Below are 23078 nucleotides of genomic sequence, written 5' to 3' on the forward strand. Positions count from 1 at the left end.
CTCTTCTAAGCATTTCTCAAATGTTAACTGATTTAGTCCCATTTTACAGATGAGAAAATCAAGGTGTGGGGAGCTGAGGTCCCTTTGCTACTGGTGGAGCCAGGAGTTGAGCCCAGGCAGGTCTAGAATGAGGGCTCTGCCCTCTGTGCCAGGCTGTCTAGGCAGCTGGGGCCTGGAGCCGAGGTGGGCAGGGCTGGCTCAGGGCTGCCACGTGGGCTCAGCGCCTGGAGCCGGCTGAGAGACACAGACACAGCGGCGACCAAGTGATTTGGCCTAGAAGGACAGCAGGAGGGAGGGAAGGAGGGAACAAGCCCTCTCATAAGACTCCAGTCCAGTACCCCAGGCCCCAAGAGCCAGGCCAGCCAGGACCAGGTGGTGGTATTGGACAGGCACTGTAGGAAGGGAGGGGGACCTGGCTGAGAACTGCCAGAGAAGATTTTCTCTTTGACAGGGAGCAAGTCTTTGGAGAGAGATTCCAGCATCCTTGGACTCTGCCTGGGAAGCAGCTGCCTCTCATTCCCAGCAACTCCAGCACATTCCCAGGTTCAGCCTGCCCTCTGCTGGGCCTGTTGGGGGACCAGAAAACAGAGCATCCTCGGGTGGCTTCTCAGAGGCCCAGGCTCGTAAACTGAGGGGTAATTCACAGAATTGCAGTACAGTACTGCTTACACGTTTATCACCATTCTAACTACTTATTTGGGCTGAGAACTTTTAGTGTATTCCGCTTGTCAGTGAAACCATTGCTTGAATTGTATAAAACGTGTGAGTGGCACATTTCTGTCACAGCTGGGGTCAGGGAGGGGAGTGTTGAGGGGCAGGGGTTAGAGCATTGGGCTCCAAGTCACCTCCCCACCCCCAGCATGTCAGGGCCATTCAAATGTACATGGAAACAAGGGTATTGCTCTGCTTTCAAAGTTAGAGCCACTTGACCCCCTGCTGGCAGGTCCTTAATAAGGGACCTTGTGATGGAAGACGTGGTCCAGGCTCCAGGGCCATTGACACCCAAGACCTAAGAGCCCAAAACACTTGACTTGGGGCTTAGCTGAACCCTGGGGAGTTAGGAACAAGGGTGACAGTGTGTTAAGGCAACAGCACGTTGCTAGTTGAGAGAGATTTTCCGCCCTGGTCATGTCATTGTTTAAGTCTGGCTCCATCTTTTCCAAGCTCTGTAAACCCACTCTGATCCCACAGGGTAGTTACAGAGGATCAGAAGTCCAGCTGACTTGCCTCTTTTCATGCCCCAAACTTAATCACCAGTGAAATCTCAGCTTCCAGACAGACTGGCTTCCAATCAGCTGCTAATATTTGAGTAACTGTGGAAGAAAGTCTAACTTGGCATTCCCTCAGCCAGGACCCTGGGTATTGGTTTTCTAAACCTAGACTTAATTTGACAGTCAAGTCCCTGTTTACCTAAAAACAGCAAACAGAATCCCATCACCTCGGGCTCATGTCAGGAGGGACCCTGTGTCTCAGCTCTAGAGATGCTTTCTCTTTCCATGGTCCCTGTCTCCTCCTGGCTCACGTCACACCTTTGCTTAAACTCACCCATCATCTATTCCAGTCACCAGAAAAAAAATTCCAGTTCCTTTTGTGACCAACTAGGCCTCATGTTCATCCAACGTTCAGCAATATCTTCTGAGCCCCAGCCATGCGCCGGGTGCTGACCTGGGAGCTTGCAATAGGAAATGTCAGGGAGCGACAGTCCAAACTCCCCCCTCCGTGGAGCTATTTAGTGGGAGATGGGAAAACAGTAAGCCAACTTCATGAGTAAACGATGAGCATACAGAAGATGAGAAGTGCTGGGACATAAAGAAGCAGAGGGATGCAGCACTATTTACAATAGCCAGGACATGGAAGCAACCTAAATGTCCATCAACAGGTGAATGGATAAAGAAGATGTGATACTATATACAATGGAATACTACTCAGCCATAAAAGGGATGAAATTGTGCCATTTGCAGAGAAGTGGCTGGACCTAGAGACTGTCATACATAGTAAAGTAAGTCAGAAAGAGAAAAACAAATATTGTATAACATCGCTCATGTGTGGAATCTAGAAAAATGGTACAGGTGAACTTATTCGCAAAGCAGAAATAGAGACACAGATGTAGAGAACAAACTTATGGATACCAAGGGGGGAAGGGGGGATGGGATGAACTGGGAGATTGGGATTGACATCTATACACTACTATATATAAAATAGATAACTAATGAGAACCTACTGTATAGTACAGGGAACTCTGCTCTGTGGTGACCTAAATGGGAAGGAAATCCAAAAAAGAGGGGATATATGTATACATATAGCTGATTCACTTTGCTATACAGCAGAAATCAACACAATATTGTAAAGCAACTATACTCCAATAAAAAGTATAAAAAAATAAAAAAAAATTAAAATACTACAATTTAAAAATTAAAAAAAAAAAAAGCAGAGGGAGAGGGACCCAGAATGCCAGGGGATGGCCATCAGGTGGCCTTGCTGCCAGGTGATGGGGCACATTAGCAGTGCAGAGACCCCGAGATGTGGACAGCCCTGGGGACTGAGGACCAGCCAGAGCGCCCGTGGGCCTGGGTGAGGGCGTGAGGGGACATGGCAGGAGCCAAGGTCGCAGAGGATGACAGCAGGCCGCGCAGGGCCCCAGGGACCACAGGAAGGACTCAGCAATCATCCAGGCGAGGGAGTGTCTCGTCAGGGTTCCAGCAAAGTGACAGCCCCCAGCTCACCTCTGCCAGGCTCCCTCTGGCTGCTGATTGTAAAGACACAGGGGTGGGTGCTGAGGGCAGGGAGACCACTGCCCAGCTACTGGGGAGCAGCGTGGACGTGATGAGAGGGGGTCAGAGTCTGGGCTTAGTTGAGGGATGTGCCCACGGGATCCCCGGCCAGAGGGGTGTGGTGTGGGAGAGAGCCGAGGACGGTTCCCTGCTGGGGGCCTGGGCCACGGGAAGGACAGAGGGGCTGGCCCCTGAGGCAGGGAAGGTGGTAGGCTGGCAGGTTTTCGGAGTGGGTGATGGGGAAGGTCAGGCGGCTGAGGTGCCCACTGGACCCCTGCGGAGGAGAGAAGTCCGCGCCCCACCCGACACGTGGCCTGAAGGTTAAGTGTCAGCCCAGGCGGCGTCCACTCCTCTCCCTCCCCTCACCCTGAGCCTGGCCACCCACATGTCCTTTATCACTGCAAACGTCCAAGCTCACTTCCCGCCCTGGCCTCCCGTCCAGGCAGCCCCCCAGCCACCCCTGCTCTCCCGAGGCGCCCCGTCTCCCAGCTGCCGTAGCACCCGGTAGCCCTTGACATGACCTTGAATGCTTACACGGTGGTGCCCAGCACCCGCCCCCAGGACAGCATCGGCTCCCAGAAGACAGACACTGGTCTCGCTACGTCCCCGCCCCCCGTGGACACTCAGTGGCTGAACACAGCCCACCGCCCCCCCACAGGCCTCTCTTTGCCCTCCTCCCCTACAGCCACCTGCTGCTCGTCTGCCAGAGCATCCGGAGGTGACCTGGGCTCCCACGGTGAGGCCCAGGGACCCAGGTGGTCACCGCTGCTTTGGGGGATCCTAATGAAAAGGGGCCTCCTTCCCGCACGCTGCAGGACCCTGCCCGGGGGACTTGGGGTAGAAGACCTCGCCATACACACTCACACGCACATTCACACTCACACACACACACTCACAGGATTTAACTCTTTTTTCCTCCTCCCCCTCCCTTTCTCAGCCCTGGCCCGAGGGTTTGCTGGGGGGAAGGGACTGGAGAGGCCTAAAAACCCAGCTCTACCCGTGTGCATTTTTTAAACATAATGCAGTATGTTAAGTATCAATTATGAACTTGATGTGTGATGAGGAGTGACGCTGACACTACTTTAAACAGTGGAACCACTGAACAGGGACACAGCAGAGGATATAAGCTTGGCCTTTGGGAAGTGTGTCCTGTCCAGATCCCCGAGCCAATCCCACAAATCTCTCAAATTGTCAGGAAGACATTGAAAATGAAGACAAACACAATAGGAACAGTGCAAACGTATATAAATATATTTTGGGAGTGAGGGGTGGTAAGGATGTTCTGAATTTCAGCATCCCATTGTCACTGCAAACCCCTGACGAGGGAATACCACAGTGCTCAGGGCTCCGGGCTCAGGGCAGGAAGCTTGGCCGCCAGCTCGCTCCTCGCAGACCGCTTCCCAGGCCCCTGAGGTCTGTTCTCTGCGGAGAGGGGGCCAGCTCGGCGCACGGGGTGCTGCTTCATCTTTTCTCCTGGCAAGGACGGTCAAACTGTTTGGGTGCTATTTTAAAATATTTAAATAAATGTCCTCTAATTCCCAGCCTAGGAAGCAGGCTCGGGGCAGAAGGGGAGGGGGTCTTCTGTGCCACCGTCCCCCCAGGCCTCCCCGCCTTGCCTCACACTGGAGACACAGTGGTGAGGACAGGGGCCTGAAGATGCTGGGCACCAAGGGATGTGCATGTACCACCATCAGCTGCAACCAGGGAGGTGCCTGCCTTGTCTGAGAACCCCGCCCTTTGCCCTGCTGGTCTGTGTTTATGGAAAGCTTTCCATCAAGTCCTTGCCCCTCCGCATACACTCAGGCCACACAGATTTCCTTCCAGGTGTCGGACGGGAAGTGGCAGCAACGAGAAGAGGGACTCTCTCCCCGTGCTCTTCAGGGACGAGGCTTGTCCCCCAAACGCTGCAGGTGCCCCCAGCCATGGGGGCTGCTGGGAGGCCTTGCCCCTCGAGCCCCAGCCCACAGCCAGCCAGGTGAGCAGGACCCAGCAGAGGGACAGAACAGGAGTCCATGGCTCTCCACTGTCCTGCAATTCCAGCCACCAGGCCAACCGGGTGACCGGACCAAGCGGGTTTCCAGAATGCAGGACTTTCAGTGCTGAACTCAAGAAAGTCCTGGGAAACCGGGACACGTAGGTCACCCGAGGGCCGACCTAGCCTCCAGCCACCCCAAATGTAACTCTCCAGAGATTTTGTTTCTCTTGGTCTCTCTTTGTGCGACTCTTTCTGGATCCCGGCGAACTCTACTGGGGCAAGAATATGCTTTTGATGCTTATAAGCCCAGAGCCGCTTATAAATTCCTAATTTGGGGCCAGCGGTTGCTCCAATTTAGCTCCTGGCACCAGGCCCGTTCAGCTCCTTGAAGTTCAAGGTTACTGCAGACAGAAGGACGAAGGAGGCCCTGTGCCTTCTGCCTGGGTTTTTGGCAAGCTCTCAGCGCTTCTCCTGAGTGCACCAGGCCTGGTCATCTTCCACGAGGACGGTCGCTGCCTTTGTTTCCAGCCCCTTGCCTGATGCTCTCGGTGAAGTTGACATGCTCGGTTCAGGAGCACACGTTCCCCGTTCAAGTTCAAGTTCAAGTTCAGCTGTTGAACATCCCTCTCTCTGCTCCTCCTAGGAGGTCTGGAAGGGAGGTTCCTGTTGATGAAAGAACATGTTGTTGCGTAAATTTCTGAATTTTTTGTTTATTCCCAGCCAAAGGCTCTTGAAGTTAAAAGCCAGGATTTCGCCACCTGCACACTTTCCTTTGTGACCTGCCCCCGGGGCAATGTGGGCCTCCTGACCAGCAGCCCAGTTCAAGGGTTTGGGGGTTAGAAGGAGCCCATCTGTTCATGTATCACAGGTCATCCTGCTGGCATGACACAGGAGGGCTCTGATCTATCTGCCCCCCTGGCTAACTGAATGATTTCTGTGTCTTCTCCTCCCTGAAACAGATGAAATGCAGTGATGTACCCATTCCTCACCTTTCCTGTACCTGACCCTTTGCCATGACACTTTCAAGGCCCCCCACTGTGGGCCTGGCATCCTGCCCCAGAGATTTCAGTCTCTGCCCCGTGACTTGCTTTTACCAATGGGATTTTAGCAAACATGACAAAAGCAGAAGCTTGAAGAAACACTTGCATCTCTCCCTCACCCCCTTTTGCTTCTCAGCCTTTTCCACAAGAACATGCCCAGGACAGCCTGCCGGAGGGTGGGCCATGTGGGGTAAAGCCAAGGTCACCAGTTGTCCCAGCTGTGTCCACCCTGGGTCTACCAACCTGCAGCCAACTGGCAGACATGTGGGTGAGCCCAGCCACAACCAGAAGAACCGTCTGGCAGAGCCCAGCCTAAGTCACTGACCCCCAGACTCATAACCTGTTAAATCAATGCGAACAGTGTGACACTGAGGTTTGGTAAGGTTTTTGTTATGCAGCATCATCGTGGCAAGTGATGACAGATTCACTCCAACTCCAGCTGCCAGAGGAAGCTTTCAGTTTCTCTGAAGTCTCAGGACCCAGCATGGTGCCAGGTATGGTTTGAGGCTGAAGGTGGAGATGGAAAGAGCCTGGGGTCGGGCAGACCAGAGTGTGGACCTCAGGTATGACTGTAGCAAGTTAGTTAACCCCTCTCTAGACTGGGGGCACTACTGATACTACTGATCCTAAAATTCTAATAGCTACAATGTATTGTGCAGTTATGCCTCTGGAATAACGGTAAGAGATTTACCGTTGGATTTTCACCACAACCCTGTCCCCATATGTCTGTTTTTCAGAGGAAGAAACTGGGGCTCTGTGTGGTGAATTGGCTGGGCCAGGGGCACACAGCACATGCTATACTAAGTTTTGTTTTATGTATGTTTTGCTTTGAGCAACACATAGAATTGTCTATATAATACGACTCAACTAATCAAAAGTGTAGAAAAATAAGATTGGAAAAAAATATGACGATAGCAGTTGCCACAGAGTGCAAGGGCTTCTTTTAAAAATTTAGTTTATTCATTCATTTATTAAACAAATGTGGTTTTTTATTTTTTTTAATTAATTTATTTATTTATGGCTGTGTTGGGTCTTCGTTTCTGTGCGAGGGCTTTCTCTAGTTGTGGCAAGCGGGGTCCACTCTTCATCGCCGTGCGCGGGCCTCTCACTATCGCTGCCTCTCTTGTTCTCTGTGGAGCACAGGCTCCAGACGCGCAGGCTCAGTAATTGTGGCTCACGGGCCCAGTTGCTCCGCGGCATGCGGGATCTTCCCAGACCAGGGCTCGAACCCGTGTCCCCTGCATTCGCAGGCAGATTCTCAACCACTGCGCCACCAGGGAAGCCCAAACAAATGTTTTTTTAAACACCTGTTTCTTCTAGGCATTCTTTCAGGCATTGGGTATGTGGCAATGAACAAATATATATATATATATGTGTGTGTGTGTGTGTATGCATACATGTGTTTATAATATATGTATAGTGTTATATGTATAGTGCTGGGTGTAAATGCCCTCTAGAAACTCCCATGGGCCAATACTTACAGTGATTTGTTGGATAAATGGCATAACTCCCTGACTCGATGAATGCAAAACGCTGAGCTTTGTGTTCTACGCCAGGGTCCAGAGTTTCCAACGTGAGCAAGCTTCATTGGCTTAGTACAAGGTCTTGACATATTTTTCTTCATTTTTGTAGTAACTTACAATGTTTAATAAATGTGTATTATCTTTTTAAAAAGACATATCATTTTTAAACATTTCTCTTCACACGTACTTAACTGTGTATTCTATACCACATGGCCAATGACAGTACGTCCTTCATATTTTCTAATTGTAATCAGTATAAGGTCCTTTGGCTCAACCAACTGGAAGACTAGTTATTATGGATGACTTCCTCCTAAAAATATATAGACATGCTGGTAAAATATGTATCAGTTAGGATAGGAAAGGTTGGGGTAACATATAGACCCCAAAATATAAAATGGTTGAAACATAATACAAAGGGACTCCTGTTTCTTGGAGATCTTGCAGAGGACCAATACTGTGGACAACAAGAAGGCTGATGACACACCAAGAAACATGTGTTTGAAGGCATTGGAGAAGCATTGAAGCATTGAAGGCATTGGAGAAGGCACTGGAGAAGCAAGCAAGCCTAAAAGGCCAAGGTCCTGCACTGGCACCTTGAACAAGCTTCATTTGCGGAGTATTAGGTCTTGAAATTTTTTTCTTTATTTTTGTATTAAACTTAAAATTTTTAATAAATGTGTACTTTTCTACTCAGGGCACTTGGGAATCCTGGACAGAGCAAGAGGCAAGGGGTCCAGGTTAGAGCTACCAGGGGAATCAAGGAAACTAACAAAGACGCTGGTAGGCTTATGGACCTGGAAAGACAAAAATGAGATTCTTGGGGGTGGCAGTGGGGCAAAGAACTAAGCCCAGCTCTCAGTCAATTTCCCCCTCAAAATATCTGAAGATTTCTGAAGCTGAACAAGATGAAAACTAGAAAGGTAAACACAGAGCTTGAAAAGTAAGTGAAGTTTTTTGATTTTCTCACTGTGCTGAGGACACAAGGACTAGAGTTCAGGACCTATCATGGGGCAAGAGCCCTGATGAACACACCTTAAAACCATGCTGTAGGAGCAGACATGAGCAGAGGTGTTCCAATCCTGCCACCCAGCCCTGAGTAGCAGTACTTGAATAGCATCCACTCAGTTCCTGATTGGATTAAGATGACTAAGCCCCACCCCTACACACACAGTTTATCCACCCATCAGAGAAAAGGATGAATGATGCCCAGAATTCAATGAAAAATTACTAGGCATGCCAAGGAACAGGACCAAATGGCCAAATACCAGGGGGAAAGGGAAGGGGAGCAGACAACATAAAACAGGTACAACAAATAGAAAGCAAATAGTAAAAGTGTAGCTATAAATCCAAATATATTAATCATTACATTAAATGTAAATGGACTAAATACTCCAAATAAGACTAAAACTTCACATCAGATTTTTAAAACTTGTTTATATTTTGGTTACAAGAGATCTACCTCAAAAACAAGCCAAAAATGGTGAAAGCAAAGGTTGGGGAAAAAAACTATGCCAGATAAGCACTAAACCAAAAGGAGAAAGAGACAAATCTATAATAATGTTAGAAGACATTAGCACATGACTCTCAATAAAAATAGGAAAGCAATAAGGATATAAGTGTGAACAGCACAATTAGCTTGAACTATATTACATCCAACAATGACAGAATATGCACTCTTTAAATGCACAAATATTTAAGAAAATGAACCATATGCTGGGTCACAAAGCCAACCTCACAAATTTTAAAGGATTTACATCATTCAGAGATGTCTTCTGACCACTGCAAAATTAATCTAGGAATTAATAACAAAAGTTGACTAGAAAATTCCCATCTCTGCCCTGCTAGCCATCTCTGCACCCCCAAAACATGTCAATTTCTTTCTAATTCATAGACAAGTTTGAAAGAAGGAAAGAGGGCACTTCTTGAGCCAGAAATAAAGTAGGAACCACAAGCCAGAAGGATCATTCATGAGCCAACACCACAGAAGCCCAGGGAGGGGTCAAATATAAATATGTGTCCTAAGGGCTAGGGCCTGGGTTTTAACACTCAGGGAAGAGAGGAAATACATCCCTGACATAGAAGAGGCAGAGGTGAACTGGGTACTCTGAATAAAGTCAGGTCCCTGGAAGACTGGCCCTTCCTTATAAGAAAGACTCAGAAAATACAAGCGCAATCTCAGGAGCAAAGCTTGACTCTGCTCAGAAAAGATGAGGGTGCATAAAAGTTCCCATTAAAATTGGAAGCTCCAAAATATTGGCTCTCAACTGAAAGTAGATATGAGGACCAATGCTATTTTAGTTAATTAAATGTTAGACCACCACACTGTAGGAAACAAATAAGTATCAGATAATAACCATACTCTCACTGGGCTTTTCAGTGACTTTACACATTATGGACAAATGGAAAATGGGATAAATTGTGCCAGATTTTTTCCAGAATAAAACATTTTTTGGAGAATAAAACAAACAAAAACAAAACAAAATGGAAGCTCCAAACTCACCCCACCCAACCAGATGGACAGTTTTAACTTATACTTCCCATAAAGCAAGGACATCCCAAACCAAAAAGTTATTGCAAAATTTGTTTTTAGAGAAATGATCCCTTGGATCCAGACCAAAGCAAAGATAAAATCCTTTCCTGGAAATACCTCCCATCCCAGGGCATGTGGGCCTCCCCTAGAAAACAAATGGTAATACACCCCAAGAAAAACTCAAAATAATTTTTTAAAATCACAAAATACACAAGGAAACAATTCACAAGGGAAAGTCAGCAGATTAAAAAATAAACAGAATGATTAATCCCCCAAGCACTTATAATAACAGTTCAAATGAAATAATAAATCATGTTTAAAATGTTTAAAATGATTAAAGACATAAAGAAGGAATTAAAATCCATATTTAAGGGACTTCCCTGGTGGTCTAGTGGTTAAGACTTTGCCTTCCAATGCAGGGGGTGCGGGCTCGATCCCTGATTGGGGAGCTAAGATCCCACATGCCTCATGGCCAAAAAACCAAAAAAGCATAAAACAGAAGCAATATTGTAACAAATTCAATAAAGACTTTAAAAATGGTCCACATCAAAAAAAATCTTTAAAAAAAATCTAAAAAACAAGGTTCTATGAAAAAATAACAGATGGACTTGAAAATGAACCAAATTGACATTCTACAATTGAAAATCACCCCCCAAAAAAGTCACTTAAAAACTAAAAAATTAATAGTTTAGAGAGCAGAATTGGTGATGTAGAGAAATAGAAAGATTTGGTGAACTGAGACATAACTGGAAGGAAATTTCACAGAATGCAGTGCGGGTATAGAGGTTAAACATCCGAAAGAGACTGACAGGTGGGAGAATGGGTGAGAAGGGCCAGGGTAGAATCCAGTGGGGGCCCTGAGGGAGCTGGGGGACACTGAACATGCCCCGCCCGACATCAATTCTCCATCCAGCTCATAGCAGCCTGCCCATCCCGTGGCTGGAGGGGGGCACGTGACAAGTCCTGGCCACTGAAACATGAGCAGCCTGGACAGGGTCACCTCACAGCTGAGGCAGGGGCTGAGAAAGTCACATGTTCCAGAAGGGGCAGCCCCCAGCTGGGGAGGAAGAAGCCCCCCCTGGAGCTTCTGGGATGGAGAAGCCCGAGGAAGAGAGCTGTGAAGAAGCAGAGTGAGGGGTACAACTGCGGCAGGTGCTAATAAAGTGGGCTGGTTCTCTTTGCTTGTTACCCAGTCCTGAACATCCTGGCCCGGTGAGCACAGCAATGTATCCGGGTTACGCTAAGCATGGCTTGTCATCGAGACCCTGGACCTTCCCAGAGCTGCACCGTGGCAGCAGCTCCAGACCTGCCTGTTGGAACCACAGCCCCAGCCCAGCACAGCCTCACCCCGTCCGGCATGCACCTCACTGCTGGAGGAAGAGCAAGCCGGGAGGAAGGAGGAGAAGGGACGGAGAGAGGAGAGAGCAGAAACAGCTGGAAGGCAAATGGGACAGGGGAGAGGTCAGGTCTGCCTGGTAGACTAGGTCAAGAAGAGGAGGACCGGGCTTCCCTGGTGGCGCAGTGGTTGAGAGTCTGCCTGCCAATGCAGGGGACACGGGTTCGAGCCCTGGTCTGGGAGGATCCCACATGCCGCGGAGCAACTGGGCCCGTGAGCCACAACTACTGAGCCTGCGCGTCCGGAGCCTGTGCTCCGCAACAAGAGAGGCCGCGATAGTGAGAGGCCCGCGCACCTCAATGAAGAATGGCCCCTGCTCGCCGCAACTAGAGAAAGCTCTCGCACAGAAACGAAGACCCGACACAGCCAAAAATAAATAAATTTAATTAATTAAAAAAAATAAAAAAGAAGAAGAGGACCCACTGCCACGTGGAGGTCCCAGACCTCAGCTCGTCTACACTAAGGCAGGACGGAGGTCAGCACAGGACACCCCGGGAGAGGGGGTCCCCTAGGACCCCTGTGCTCCTCCCCCACATCTGGGAAGGACAAGGGTAACAGAGGAGCCTGCCTGCGTAGGGCTGAGAGGCCACAGAGCACTGCTTATGGAGGTGGGGCCTGGAGCCAGGAGCCAGGAGGGCCATCTTGCAGGCAGGAGAGAGGAGAGCCCAGGAAGGAGGTGATGCTGGGGGGAGTGGAGAAGGCAGAACAGGGACGGGTGAGGGTGGAGCTCTGCAGGTCTGCAGGCAGAAGCTTCAAGCCCAGCCCCTTCCCGTCACCAATACTCCCGCATCTGAGGTCCCCCTGGGGCAGGTGAGGGCTCCCCCAGGGCCCTCTTGAGCCATGCACAGTCCTAGGAGGGTGCCCGAGACCCAGGTTCAGGTCAGCTCAGGACAGGGTATTAGGAAGGGTGGCATAGAGGACGAGGGTTGAGAAGGGGAGGCCTACGCGTGGGAAGGATCAAGATGGGGAGAGGCTGGGGAGGTGCCTGACCACTACCAGTCCTAAAGGGGCAGAAGGGTCTCAGCTCAGCCCACTAGGAGCTGTGCTCTGGCCGCGCCAGATAGAGCGGCGGGAGCACCTGACGGAGAGCCAGGCTGGCCCTCTCCCGGCCGTCCTTTCCCTGCAGGCGCTGTGGGTGTGATCCTACACGGCCTGCAGGCCACTCGGCGGAGGTCGGGGCGGGGGGAGAGACTGGAGACCAAGAAGCACATGTGAACACCTCTGGGGGCTCCTACGACCATCCTTCTCACCACATAATGGCACCTCCAGAACAAGGCTCCTGGTTGGCTGATCTGAGACCACAGTCCTTCCACCCTTGGACGCCCTCTTATTAGGGTTACTGCTAGTCCCCAGGAGCTCCCTGGCCCAGGTGAGCGTTGAGCAAGAAGACAGCGGAGGGTCAAGCGGGCCATCCAGATTGGTGATCTACATCTGCCAGGGTAGCCGTTGGAAAGGCTGGCTGGGACAGGCCCCCTGGGTGCAGTGCCTAGAGAGGACACACGGGGGCAGCACAGGGCTGTGTTTCGGTGCCTTCTGCTCCCAGGGCAGCCATCCTGGAATCCCAGAAGAGTGGCGGGGGGGCTTGCCACTCGCGGCCCAACCCCTTCTCCAGACACTTCCTCTGCAAAACACCTTGGGCTCGTAAGCAGCTTGGGGAAAATGTCAAGTCTTCAAAAGGCGACAAAGAGAAGGGCAGATCTGAAAGGGCCCCTTGAAATCCTCCAGGCCCCCACCCTGCTCAGTAGCTGGGGAAACAGGCTCAGAGAAGTTAAGTCACTGGCTCAGTGTCATCCAGATCCCTAGCTCCCAGGTCAGTTCTCTCTCTAGGCACTCACTGCCTCCCTCTTGGGGACATCACTCCACGGCTGGGGTATCTGAGGGTGGGGGAAGGAACAGCCTGTATGCCCCCAGGATTTGCTGTCTGGGTGCGAGATGAAAACACACAAATGACTGCAGAGTCACGTAGAAAGTAATCAACACCACACAAGATGGGAGAGAGACTAAGAAGGGGAAGAGGCCTCAAGCAGGTCAGGAGGTGGGAGGCAGGAAGCAAGGTGGAATCCAGGAGGCCAGCATGGAGGAGGAGGTAACACTTGCCCTTGGCCCTGGGGTGGGATAAGAAGCTGGCTCAGTTGAACAGTGGGGAGGGTGGGCCCTCCTGGTGGTGCACTGGCTTGAGCAAAGGCACGGAGGCAGAAAACGTGGAGCAGAGGAGAAGCATGTGCTCTCTTAGGGGAAGTAGGAGATTAGCGGCCAGAGAAGTTCGCCTGCATCCTGAGGTCTTGTGCGGGCTGCCTGGGTTGCTGCCTTTAGAACTGGAGGCTGGCCTGGCCGTGGAATTTTCCTGAATTCCACTATGTTGAAAGTGTAGAAAACGGCAGTTCTGCAGATTATCTCACGTGGAGGCGGGAGTAAACAAAAGATCTCCATGGTGACCGTGGCCCCTCATTTGGGATGTCCAGCTGCCCCTCGGAGATGTGGAGGGCAGCTGCCACTCCCCATTCCTCAACCACGGCTCCAACCCACAGCAGCAGCAGCAGCGGCTGGCCACGGGGGGCCACAGGGGGCCCCTGAACAACCTCAGAACTGGCAGGATGGGACCAGCCCAGGATTCCCGGGCTCTGAGAAAGCCTCAGACGGTGAGACAGAAGGGCCCCTGGAGCAGCTGGTCCCACCTGTTCAACCTCCCAAAAAGTCAGGGGCTCCTCCTGAGGGTCAGCACACACGCAGCTCAGCTTCCTCCCATCCAGGTGGACACAGGACACAGAAGGGATGCAGTAAGAGGGCGGCAGAGGCCAGGATCGAGTCCCTGCCCAAGGGCCCCTGCAAGGCTGGGCACCGACAGGGTGCCGGGAGGTGGGGTGGGGTGCTGTCTGGGTCAGTTCTGCTGCTTCCACAAGATAATGACCTTGAAGAGGCCACCTGGCCCTGACCTCGTCCCCAGTGCGTGTGTCGGCCTCCCAGCCCAGACTGTCCCCAAGGTACCAGCAGCCCCCTGATTTCACCTGAGGCTCTGCCTCCTTAGAAACTCAGAGACTTCAGGGACTCAGAGGTGAGACGTGCAGGTGAAGATTCGGGCCCTGGAGATCAATAGCCCTGAGATCAAGGACTAACTCTGCTCCTTAGGGGCTGCGGGCCTGGGGCTCGTTGTTTGGCCCCTCTGAGCCTCAGTTCCCCCACCTGTGCAATGACAGAACCAGAAGAAAGATAGGACCTCTCTCCTAGGGTGGTGGTGAGGATCTAAGGCAACACGTGGAGCTGCACTGAGCCCGGGGCCTGGCGCTCAGCCTGTGCTCAGTAAACAGCTGGCACCCGTGTTACTGCTGTCACCACTTACGCCGTAGATACCTCTTATCCGGCCTCCCCACTGACAGATGCCTGCCTCCTCGTCCCCTAGGCACCCTTGCTGATGTCCCGGGCATGCTCAGTGCTCTCGGCCGTTCTGCAAAATGCCCTCCAGTCAATTCTGAGTTTATTACAAGTCAGTTATGTTTGTTCCCAAGTCTTTCTTATGCCAGTTGTGCTTGATATTAGAAATACGTGATTTAATAAATATAGAAACCAGCAGTTCTCAAACTGTTAAGAATGAAGACTCCTTTACACTCTCAAAAATTACTGAAGATTCCCAAAGAGCTTTCGTTTAGGTGGTTCACATCTATCAGTATTTACTATATTAGAAATTAAAGCTGAAAGAATTTCAAAGCCCAAGCACAGTCCACCAGGCATCAGAGTGGGCCTCAGCCGCTGGACATGATCACTTGTACATCATGAGGAAATGAGGGGATAAAGGGCGAATGACGTCTTGGTATGGGCTTGCAGAGTCTTAGTTTTGACTGGTGGATCTCCCCAAAGGGCCTCGAGGGTCACCCTCATCCTTGGACCACACTTTGAGAACCACTGATGGAAACAAATGAAATACAGGTACAAAACATGAGCCAATCTCTAGCAACCAGGTCAGAAGCTTCGGAAAGTCCCAGCACACGAGGGGAATAACAACATATACGACGCAAGACTGTTTTCAGAGGCTTCGCAAGGGCCTTCCTGTTCTCAGCCCCCTTTAGAGAACCGAAACCGGAAACCAGCGCTGATGCATCGTGATGCAGTTTCAGCCATAAAGACGACCCCAAACTCCAATCTGCAGACTTATGTTTGGGCAAAAGGCTTTGGCCCTTTTATCAAGAGACAGACAAATTAGTGTACTTTAAATATTTTAAGTAAAAATAAAAGGTTTAAGAAATGTATGCGTGGTTAAGTAGGATTTACAGATGCTCTGAGAAGTCTGACCCAACCCAGCCCGTCCTCCCCAGCGTGGACACCAGCTGCACGCCTCAGCCTGGCCTCTGACCATGTGGCCTTTGGCCTTCCCGCCTCCCGCTTCACGCAGACTGGGCTCCACGAATACGTGGTGAAAGAACCGGTGAAACAAGCACTGAATGCGCAGACGACCAGCCCCCACCCACCCTAATGCCTGGCCCAGCGCCTTGTGCAAAGGAGACGTTCAGAAAACCCTGCTAAAAAAATTAAATTTTGACTCTTTGCAGACTTTCTAGCTGAGTGTGTTCCCTGGTGCCTTTGAGGCCCACAGGAGGGGCTGAGCCCAGGGTCAGACCATCCACTTCTGATGTGACTCTGAAGCCCCCCGCTACAGCCAGCCCGAGGTCCTGTGAGGTCAGCCTGGTCCTGTGAGTGGAAGGCTTAGCCGGCCAGGGCAGGGAGGACGCCTCTGGCAGCAGGACTCTCAGCTGCAAGACCTTTTCGGCAAAACAAAGCCATGTTTATTTCCCTTTGTTTTCCCTAGAAGCCCCAGTCACCACCTAGACCCCTGGATGGGCAGGTCTGCAGAAACCTCTGCCCCAGAAGACCCAGGAACTGCTGCCCCATCCTTAAGGGCATCTGAGATGAGAGCTGACAGGTGAAATGCAGACAGGCTGCTGGGGATGGGAGCCTGATGGGGGAGTGGGGGGGATGTACGCTGTAGCACCATGGTTAAAATCATTGACTATGAAGTTAAAAAGTGAAAAATCTGAGTTGACATTCTGCTCTTTCTGGAGATCGGAGCTGTGTGACCTCAGGCAGGTGTGTAGCCTCTCTGATCGTCACTTTATACTTTCATGTACCATTGCCTCGTTAACTCCCAACACCCACTCATGAGGCCCATAGACCTGCAGATGTGGAAGGGACCCGCAGTGTCCCCAAGGTTATGGGGTGGACACAACCCAGGCCTTGAATCCAGCTCATCTGGCTCAAGGCCCAAGGCTCACCCCTTCCCCACACTGTCCTGGGGGAGCCGAGTTTGATGGGTGCAAGTCAGACTGTCCCTTTTAGGAGAAGACTGGTGAAGAAAGATGGCTCATGACTCCAGGAGAAGATGCTGGAAGCCTCCCCATCTCGATTCCCTAGACCCAGCCTTTCTCTGCTCTGTGAGAAGGGACTTGTTCAGGGAGCTGAAGTGCTGGGTCCCCACTACCACCTCAACGTGAGGCCTTGGGAAAGTCATGAGACTCAGAGAGGCCCAGGCTGCGGACTCACCTACTTCGAGATCTGACCGGGGCCTGATCTCAGAGGGGCTGCTCAGAGCACACAGAGCCGGGGGTGCCCCAGAAAGCCCCAGGAGCCCCAGCGGCCTCCGTGCTCCCTGTGCTACTGTACCCACGGGGTCCTCCACCGTGGGAAGGAAAGACCCCTTCCTACTCTCCTCTGTGCCCCAGACTCGGAGCTGGGCACCCACAGAGCAGGACGGTCACACGGGATGGACCACCCTACTCCTTGCTTCGCCCCAAGCGTGCGGGTAATGAGCACAGGTGCAGTTTGGGCGGGTCCTGGGCCCCCGGCAGGAAGACTCGGACACTCCCAGGTGGCGGCCGAGGAGAAACTGTTCTTCCTCGGGGGCCTGCTGCAGTCACTGAGATGCCACCACTTCCGCCTCTGCGGCGTCCTCGTCACCTGCAGGTTTTCAGGACAGCAACCTGCAGGCCTAAGAGACCCAGGACTGCCCAGCCTCCGCCCTGCCACTCGGAACCTGAGCAGGGGCAGTTCTGCAAAGGATGGGAACCCCGAGGGGGAGGGACGGGAGGGCTAGGGACAAGGGCCAGGCTGACAGCACAGGGCTTCGGGAGCAGGGACAGGGTCGAGGTCGCGGAGTCAAGGCCAGCTCGGGGGCCATCAGGCACGAGCACGGAAAGTGAGGTTGGAGGTTGCCTTCCAAAGGCATCCCTGGAGCAGGGGGCCACGAGGCCACTGGCCCCCGAGACTCTCTCAGGGGCCCGCAAACATGCTAACCATGTTTGTTGTTTTCACAAGCTGCTCCCTTGGGAGCATAACTCACTCAGAAACAGCTGAACTGGAGAAACTCGAAACTGCCCATGTGGCTTCTGTGGGTCTCCTGAGGGAGAAAGAACCCTATCCGGGCCTGGGGCCACCACTTGGCTCACTCGGGAGAAGCATACAGAACAACAACTTGCCATTCACCCCGTCCCCCTCACTCCAGTCACAGGGTCCTGCCTGGACAGGAAGATTCGCCACCTCAGAACAGACGTGTCGGGAAGCTCAGCCCTCTGCTAGGCACTCAGACCTGCGTGGGCCCCTCAGGGCACAGCCGAAAGGGACAGACCAGTGGGCACGCACTCCATCCTCTGACTGCCGACCAGCCTACTGGACCCACCCCCCTATTGCTGGCTGAATAACGGCTCCCAAAGGTGTCTGCGTTCTAATTACTGGAACCTATACATGTTACGTTATCTGGCAAAAGGGGCTTTGCAGATGTGACCTTGATGATCCTGCGTTAGCATCCTGTGGACCCAGAGGCATGGCAAGGGTCCTTGCAAGAGGCCAGAGGGGGAGAAGCAGAGAAGGTGACAAGACGAGGGAAACAGTGTCAGAGAGAGTCTCAAGGTGGAGGAAGGGGCCACATGCCAAGGAATGCAGGTGGCCTCTAGCAGCTGGAAAAGGTAAGGAAACGGATTCTCCCCAGAGCCTCCAGGAAGCGCCAGTCCTGCCCACCAACATCCTGACTTGAGCCCCGTGAGACTGAGCTTGGATGTCTGAGCCCCAGACCTGTGAGGTAATGGCCTTGTGGTGTTCGGTTCAAGCCACGCGGTCTGGTGTAACCTGCTGCCGCTAACATAGCTCTGCAGGCAGCCCTGCCAGGAGCAGCTCTGGGAAAGTGAGGTCTTGAGCCTAGAGTCTCAACCGGATCTGCCCACAGGGAGAGGATTCTGGAGCAACAGAAAAATACCCGCCCACACGCAAGGCCTCTCACGGCTGGACGAGGCCCAGCTTCCTCCAGCAGCGCGTGGCCTTTGCTTCAATTCCCAAACGGAGTCATCTGGGGAGAGGTCATTCCGAGGGGAGGTTTACACGAAGACGGAGGTTATCCTCGTCAGGACGTTCCCTGAGAGCTGGTTTCCGAGTCAGGGCGGGAGGTGGTCCCACAGCAGAGAGGGTTTTGGACAGGCCCCGGGGGAGGGAGTCGTGCCATCAGCCCTCCACCCACCCGTCTGTCCCGACCCCTGTCTCCCACCGGCCACTTCTCCTCCCAGGCACAGCATCTTCCCTGCTGAGTGAAGCCGTCCCTGGTTTTGCCATCAGAGCTGGGGTCCTCCTCATTTCCAGGCCTGGACTCGCCAGGCCCTCTTCCCCCAGCACACAACCATGGGGGGCAGTGCTGGGGAGACACTCGCCCAGGGTGAGTCTTCCCAGAATTCGGGGACCAACCCATGCTCCCCACTGCCCCCAGGATGGCCCCGGCTTCCAGAGCCCCGAACTTGAGAGGACCTCATCTCTCAGGCTTGCCCTGGCTGCACTGGGGGCCTTGAGCGTCCAGTGACAGTGCCGTGCACCCAGTGACACCAGGGGTCTCAAACTCGCAGCCCCCAGGGGCCAGGCGGGCCCCGGGAATGAGGGCAGCAGCCTGCTGGGAGCAGCAGGTCCTGCGGTCACCCAACCATCAAATCTAAATGTCTGAGGATGTCGTTAGGCCCGTCTGTGGGTAGGGCTGGACGTCGCCGCCCTGACTCCCGCCCCTGGCTGGCCTCACCAGGGCGTCCGTGGTAACGTCTGATCTCTCCCGCCTGCTCTACTCTCTCGCACCGTCACCACATGCGGCGGGTCCCCTGCGTACCGGGTGCACATCACACGCAGGTGAGACACAGAACTGCTCCCGTGGTTCATTCACGCACAGTGGACGCGGCGGAAAACCTCCCACAAGTGCTCTGACGGCTCATGAGGAAGGGCATGCACCCCGGGTCCCAGTCACAGGGGCCCACATTTAATTATGTTCAATATTAATAAACGTACAGCACAACAGTGGTTCATTAACATACCTTACGCGACTAAGGGAGTACAATTTGATACAACCCGATGCACAGCTTTGGGGACACAAAGGAACTTCCAGACCGGGTCGTGAGAAATCCTCCATTTCACTTTCGTTCGGGATGACAGGCTCGAGGACCACGGCTCGAAAGGGCAGCTGTGCTGTCACCTCAAGTGGGGCCTCGAGTGAGAGAGAACAGAGGAAAGCAAAGGGACAGACAGACAGCCCTTTGGAGAAAGGCCCCCGGAGACACCGGGTCTGCACGGCGCTGATCGGCACCAAGGGATCGTCTATAAAAAGATTTGTATAGTAAACCAAATAATATTGGAAATAAGACTTTCAGTAGTACTTCTGTAAGAAGCAGAATTACGTTACATGTTGTTCACATGCACAGGGGTGCGTAAGAAAAGTCCTTGTAATTACAGTTGGGGCCGAAGAGCAAAAATCTGGGCTGAAAGTGACAAGCGAGCTGCAAGAGAAATCAACCCATGAAGGGGTGTGTCCAGAGCGGAGAAAGCTGACCAGCAACAGAACTGAAGGGAGCCCACTCAGAAACGCACACACACACCCACGCACACCGCACCTGCACTGCAAATAAATACACACGCACATGCAAGTGACGTCCCCTACGGCACCTTGTGCTCAGGCCAGGTTTGCCTGCTGGCTGCTGCTCCGAGGGCCACCGGGAGAGAAATGGGGGCCTGTCCCTGAAAGTGGGTGTTCAGGCCCATGGCTCCTTCACAGCAGAAACAGCCCGGCCGTGCCATTCAGAGCCCTCCACACGCCTTCAAGTGGGCTGAGCATCCCATCTCCAACGGCACTAGGGCTGGACAGCTCAGCAAATCCTCACTCCCACGACTGGCGGCTGGGAGTGCGGGCATTTGCATTCTCTGACTGGTGTGCATCCGGGACCTCGACTTGGGGAGCTCTGATTCGCAGAAGCTTCCCTTGACGACCACGTGCAAGGCTTGGTTGGGGTCCCACCTGGGGCTGTGCGCAAGGACTGTGTTCAATCTTTCCCATCACCTCCAAGTAACAGCAAGACCTTCAGCCCATCCAACAGTAAACCAGGATGCCAAGTGGCCCAGGAAGTTCTGTTAAGGACACAGCTCCCGGCATTCTCGTTCCAAATCCCAGCACAGCATGCCTGGCCCAGGCATAGCTCACGTGCTGTGCTTCCGAATCAGAAAAAAGCATCCTACAGTTCGTTGAGTGAGGAAGGACCTCTGTCCACACACGGTGGAGAATGTGCTAACAAGTTCACTTGGGAGGAAAGGCAGAGCAGCGGAGCCTGTCGCACCTGCAACTAAAACCTCAAACGGCTGCGGTTCTCTGAGGACCTCAGATGCACGGCGACGGCCAAGATGCCCAGATTTTCCATCAGTTCCTTCGAGGTGCTCAGTCTGGCATTAACAGCAAAACTTTCCCTTCCGATTTTAAACTGAAGTTATATTCCAATTAGAAACTGAAAAAAACCTTGAGAAAACATCTAAAGGGCCAGAAAAGAAAACTCCAGCCAGTGAAACGTAGAAAGTGGTTTGTTTTAAATGCGTTCGTTTTCTGTTAAACATAAGTGAAGTCCACAAGGCCAGAAGGGGAGGGGGTCCCAGACACAAATGTGCTACCAAAAATCGACTTTTGTCTTTTTTCTCGTCAACAGTGAAGTTAACAGGGTTGAAATCTGAAGAGACGGAAGGGCTGACGTTGGGGTAAAAGGGAAAAAAAAATGAGAGCCGCCATTCTCCGCCAAAATGAGGTTAGTGATCCAGACAGAGGGTTTCGAAGCTGAATGTATACTGTACGTCTGGCCAGCCCCGGGGCGGGACCTCCACCCAGAACTGTCAAAGCCCAGACTCCACGCTTCCCTCCCGGCACCCAGCCCAGCGTCCGCCGGCCTCATCCCGGACCCCAGCCACTCTCGGAGCAGAAGGGGACCCTTTCCCAAGTGGAATTTCCAACAGCCTCCATCCGAGGCTCAGTGAAGGGTCCATCGCCGGGCTGTTTAACATCACAAAGGAAATTCTGAACTGGTTTCCATAAACGTGGGCCGGGGAAGGGTTTTCTCCAGGCTCTGAGCAAAAGGGTTCCCCACCAAGAGAGATTTTCAAAGCATGGAAATCATGGTGGCAGCGGGAACCCGGCGTCACGTCTTCTTCCACAGGAAGGCCTCGTCGGCGAGGACCTGCGCCAGCCGGGCATTAAAAGGCCCGTAGAAGTCCCGCAGGAGCCTCTGTGTGACCGGCCACATGGGCCCCAGGTTCCGGTCCTCGGGACGCCGCGCATTGGATGCGGGGCTCTTGGTCATCAAGGCCTCTTGTTTCTCACTTAAGGGCCCTGGAACACAAAGGAAAGAGCCTATGAGGCAGGAGGCAAAAGAAACTTTGAGAAAATCCCAGCCGTGCTTCCTGTTGAGACAGGAGTTTCCCGTAAGAATGTGTTTGGAGGTTCAAATTCTTTGGCTGGATCCATTTCTGAGTGGCTGAGGGTGGAAGGTGGAAATTCCAGTGTGAAAGAGCAGAGATTCTGTGGTCCGGTGTGTTACCCCACCCTTGGAAGCAAGGCTGGGGCTCTGGGGCGCAGTTTCATTTCCAACTGCCCGTCAACGGGACCCAGCCTGTCCTTGGGTAACTGGGCGACCTGCCACACACAGTCCCTGCACGCAGCCTCTCCTGCTCACCAGCCACTGGAAGTCTGCCCCCACTGCTTCTACTTCAGGCCGATGCAAAGGGCCTCCTGATGGGCCCATATTTCAGCCTGTGTGTCGTGCTGTGAAGTGGCCATGGGGGAAGGGGAGAGACCACCTGTGCCCAGAGACCCCCCACTGGCTGAACCTCCACCTGCAGCAGGCATATCCGTGGGGAGAGGCCGGGAACCAGCCAGCTCATGCTGCCCCGAGGCTGCCACTTCCACCCTCAGCCCTCGGGACCGCAAGCCTCTCACTGGCTTAACCCCCGGGACCACTGCTCAGGCCTCTGTGCCCCAGGCCCTGGCGATCAGTCTGAAGTCCTGAGCCCATGCACAGAAAAACTACATCCCAGTGTCCTCGGGCTACGTGACAGGGAAGGAACAGAACTGGCCTTACTGTCCATCTTAGGGATTAAAGACAAGTTCATGAATGTGACAGAGTCTACAGGCGGCCAAATCAAAGAAAAATGGTTCCAGGCCTTACAAGGAAAGAGTAATCACACTCCATCACGTTACAAGCTCTCCAAGAAAAGGAAAAAGAAAATCAAATGACAAAAGGGTCCCGAGTCCCAGTGGTGGGCAAACAGATTTCAGGAAAAGTTCAATTAACAAAATTCCCAGGCAAGCTCATGAGACAGGGCCGCAGGAGCTTCTGGGGAGGAATGTGCAGGGTGCTCCAGCCTCTCCAGCGGTCCTGGGTGCCGCCTACGGGGGAGCACCCTGCACCCATGGACACTCCTCTACGAGCCCTCACTGTGGCCAGCGACTTGGCCTGCTGCCACAAAGTGCCCCTTGGGACTCTGGCTGGGGGCAGGCTCCCCTCCCTAGAGGCCCAGGAGCCCAAACC

At 52.8% G+C, this 23078-nt stretch overlaps 1 protein-coding gene across 8 annotated transcripts in view; it reads right to left on the bottom strand.

The window, feature by feature from the left end:
- Positions 1-3999: 3999 nt before the first annotated feature.
- The window catches only part of CHST15 (carbohydrate sulfotransferase 15), a 100467-nt gene continuing 81388 nt past the window's right edge, over positions 4000-23078 (bottom strand). For 7 of the 8 annotated variants that reach the window (XM_027112869.1, XM_027112867.1, XM_027112871.1 and 4 more), the window contains one exon: positions 19457-21880. In XM_027112869.1, coding sequence (XP_026968670.1) covers positions 21690-21880 — 191 coding nt within the window. In that variant the 3' untranslated portion in view covers positions 19457-21689. Of the gene's footprint in view, positions 5410-19456; positions 21881-23078 lie in introns of those variants that run through there. The other variant, XR_003433954.1, reaches the window with a different exon arrangement.

Source organism: Aethalodelphis obliquidens, unplaced genomic scaffold, assembly GCF_003676395.1.
Source record: "Aethalodelphis obliquidens isolate GAN/ISIS:26980383/991018 unplaced genomic scaffold, ASM367639v1 scaffold11, whole genome shotgun sequence".
Lineage (NCBI taxonomy): Eukaryota > Metazoa > Chordata > Mammalia > Artiodactyla > Delphinidae > Aethalodelphis > Aethalodelphis obliquidens.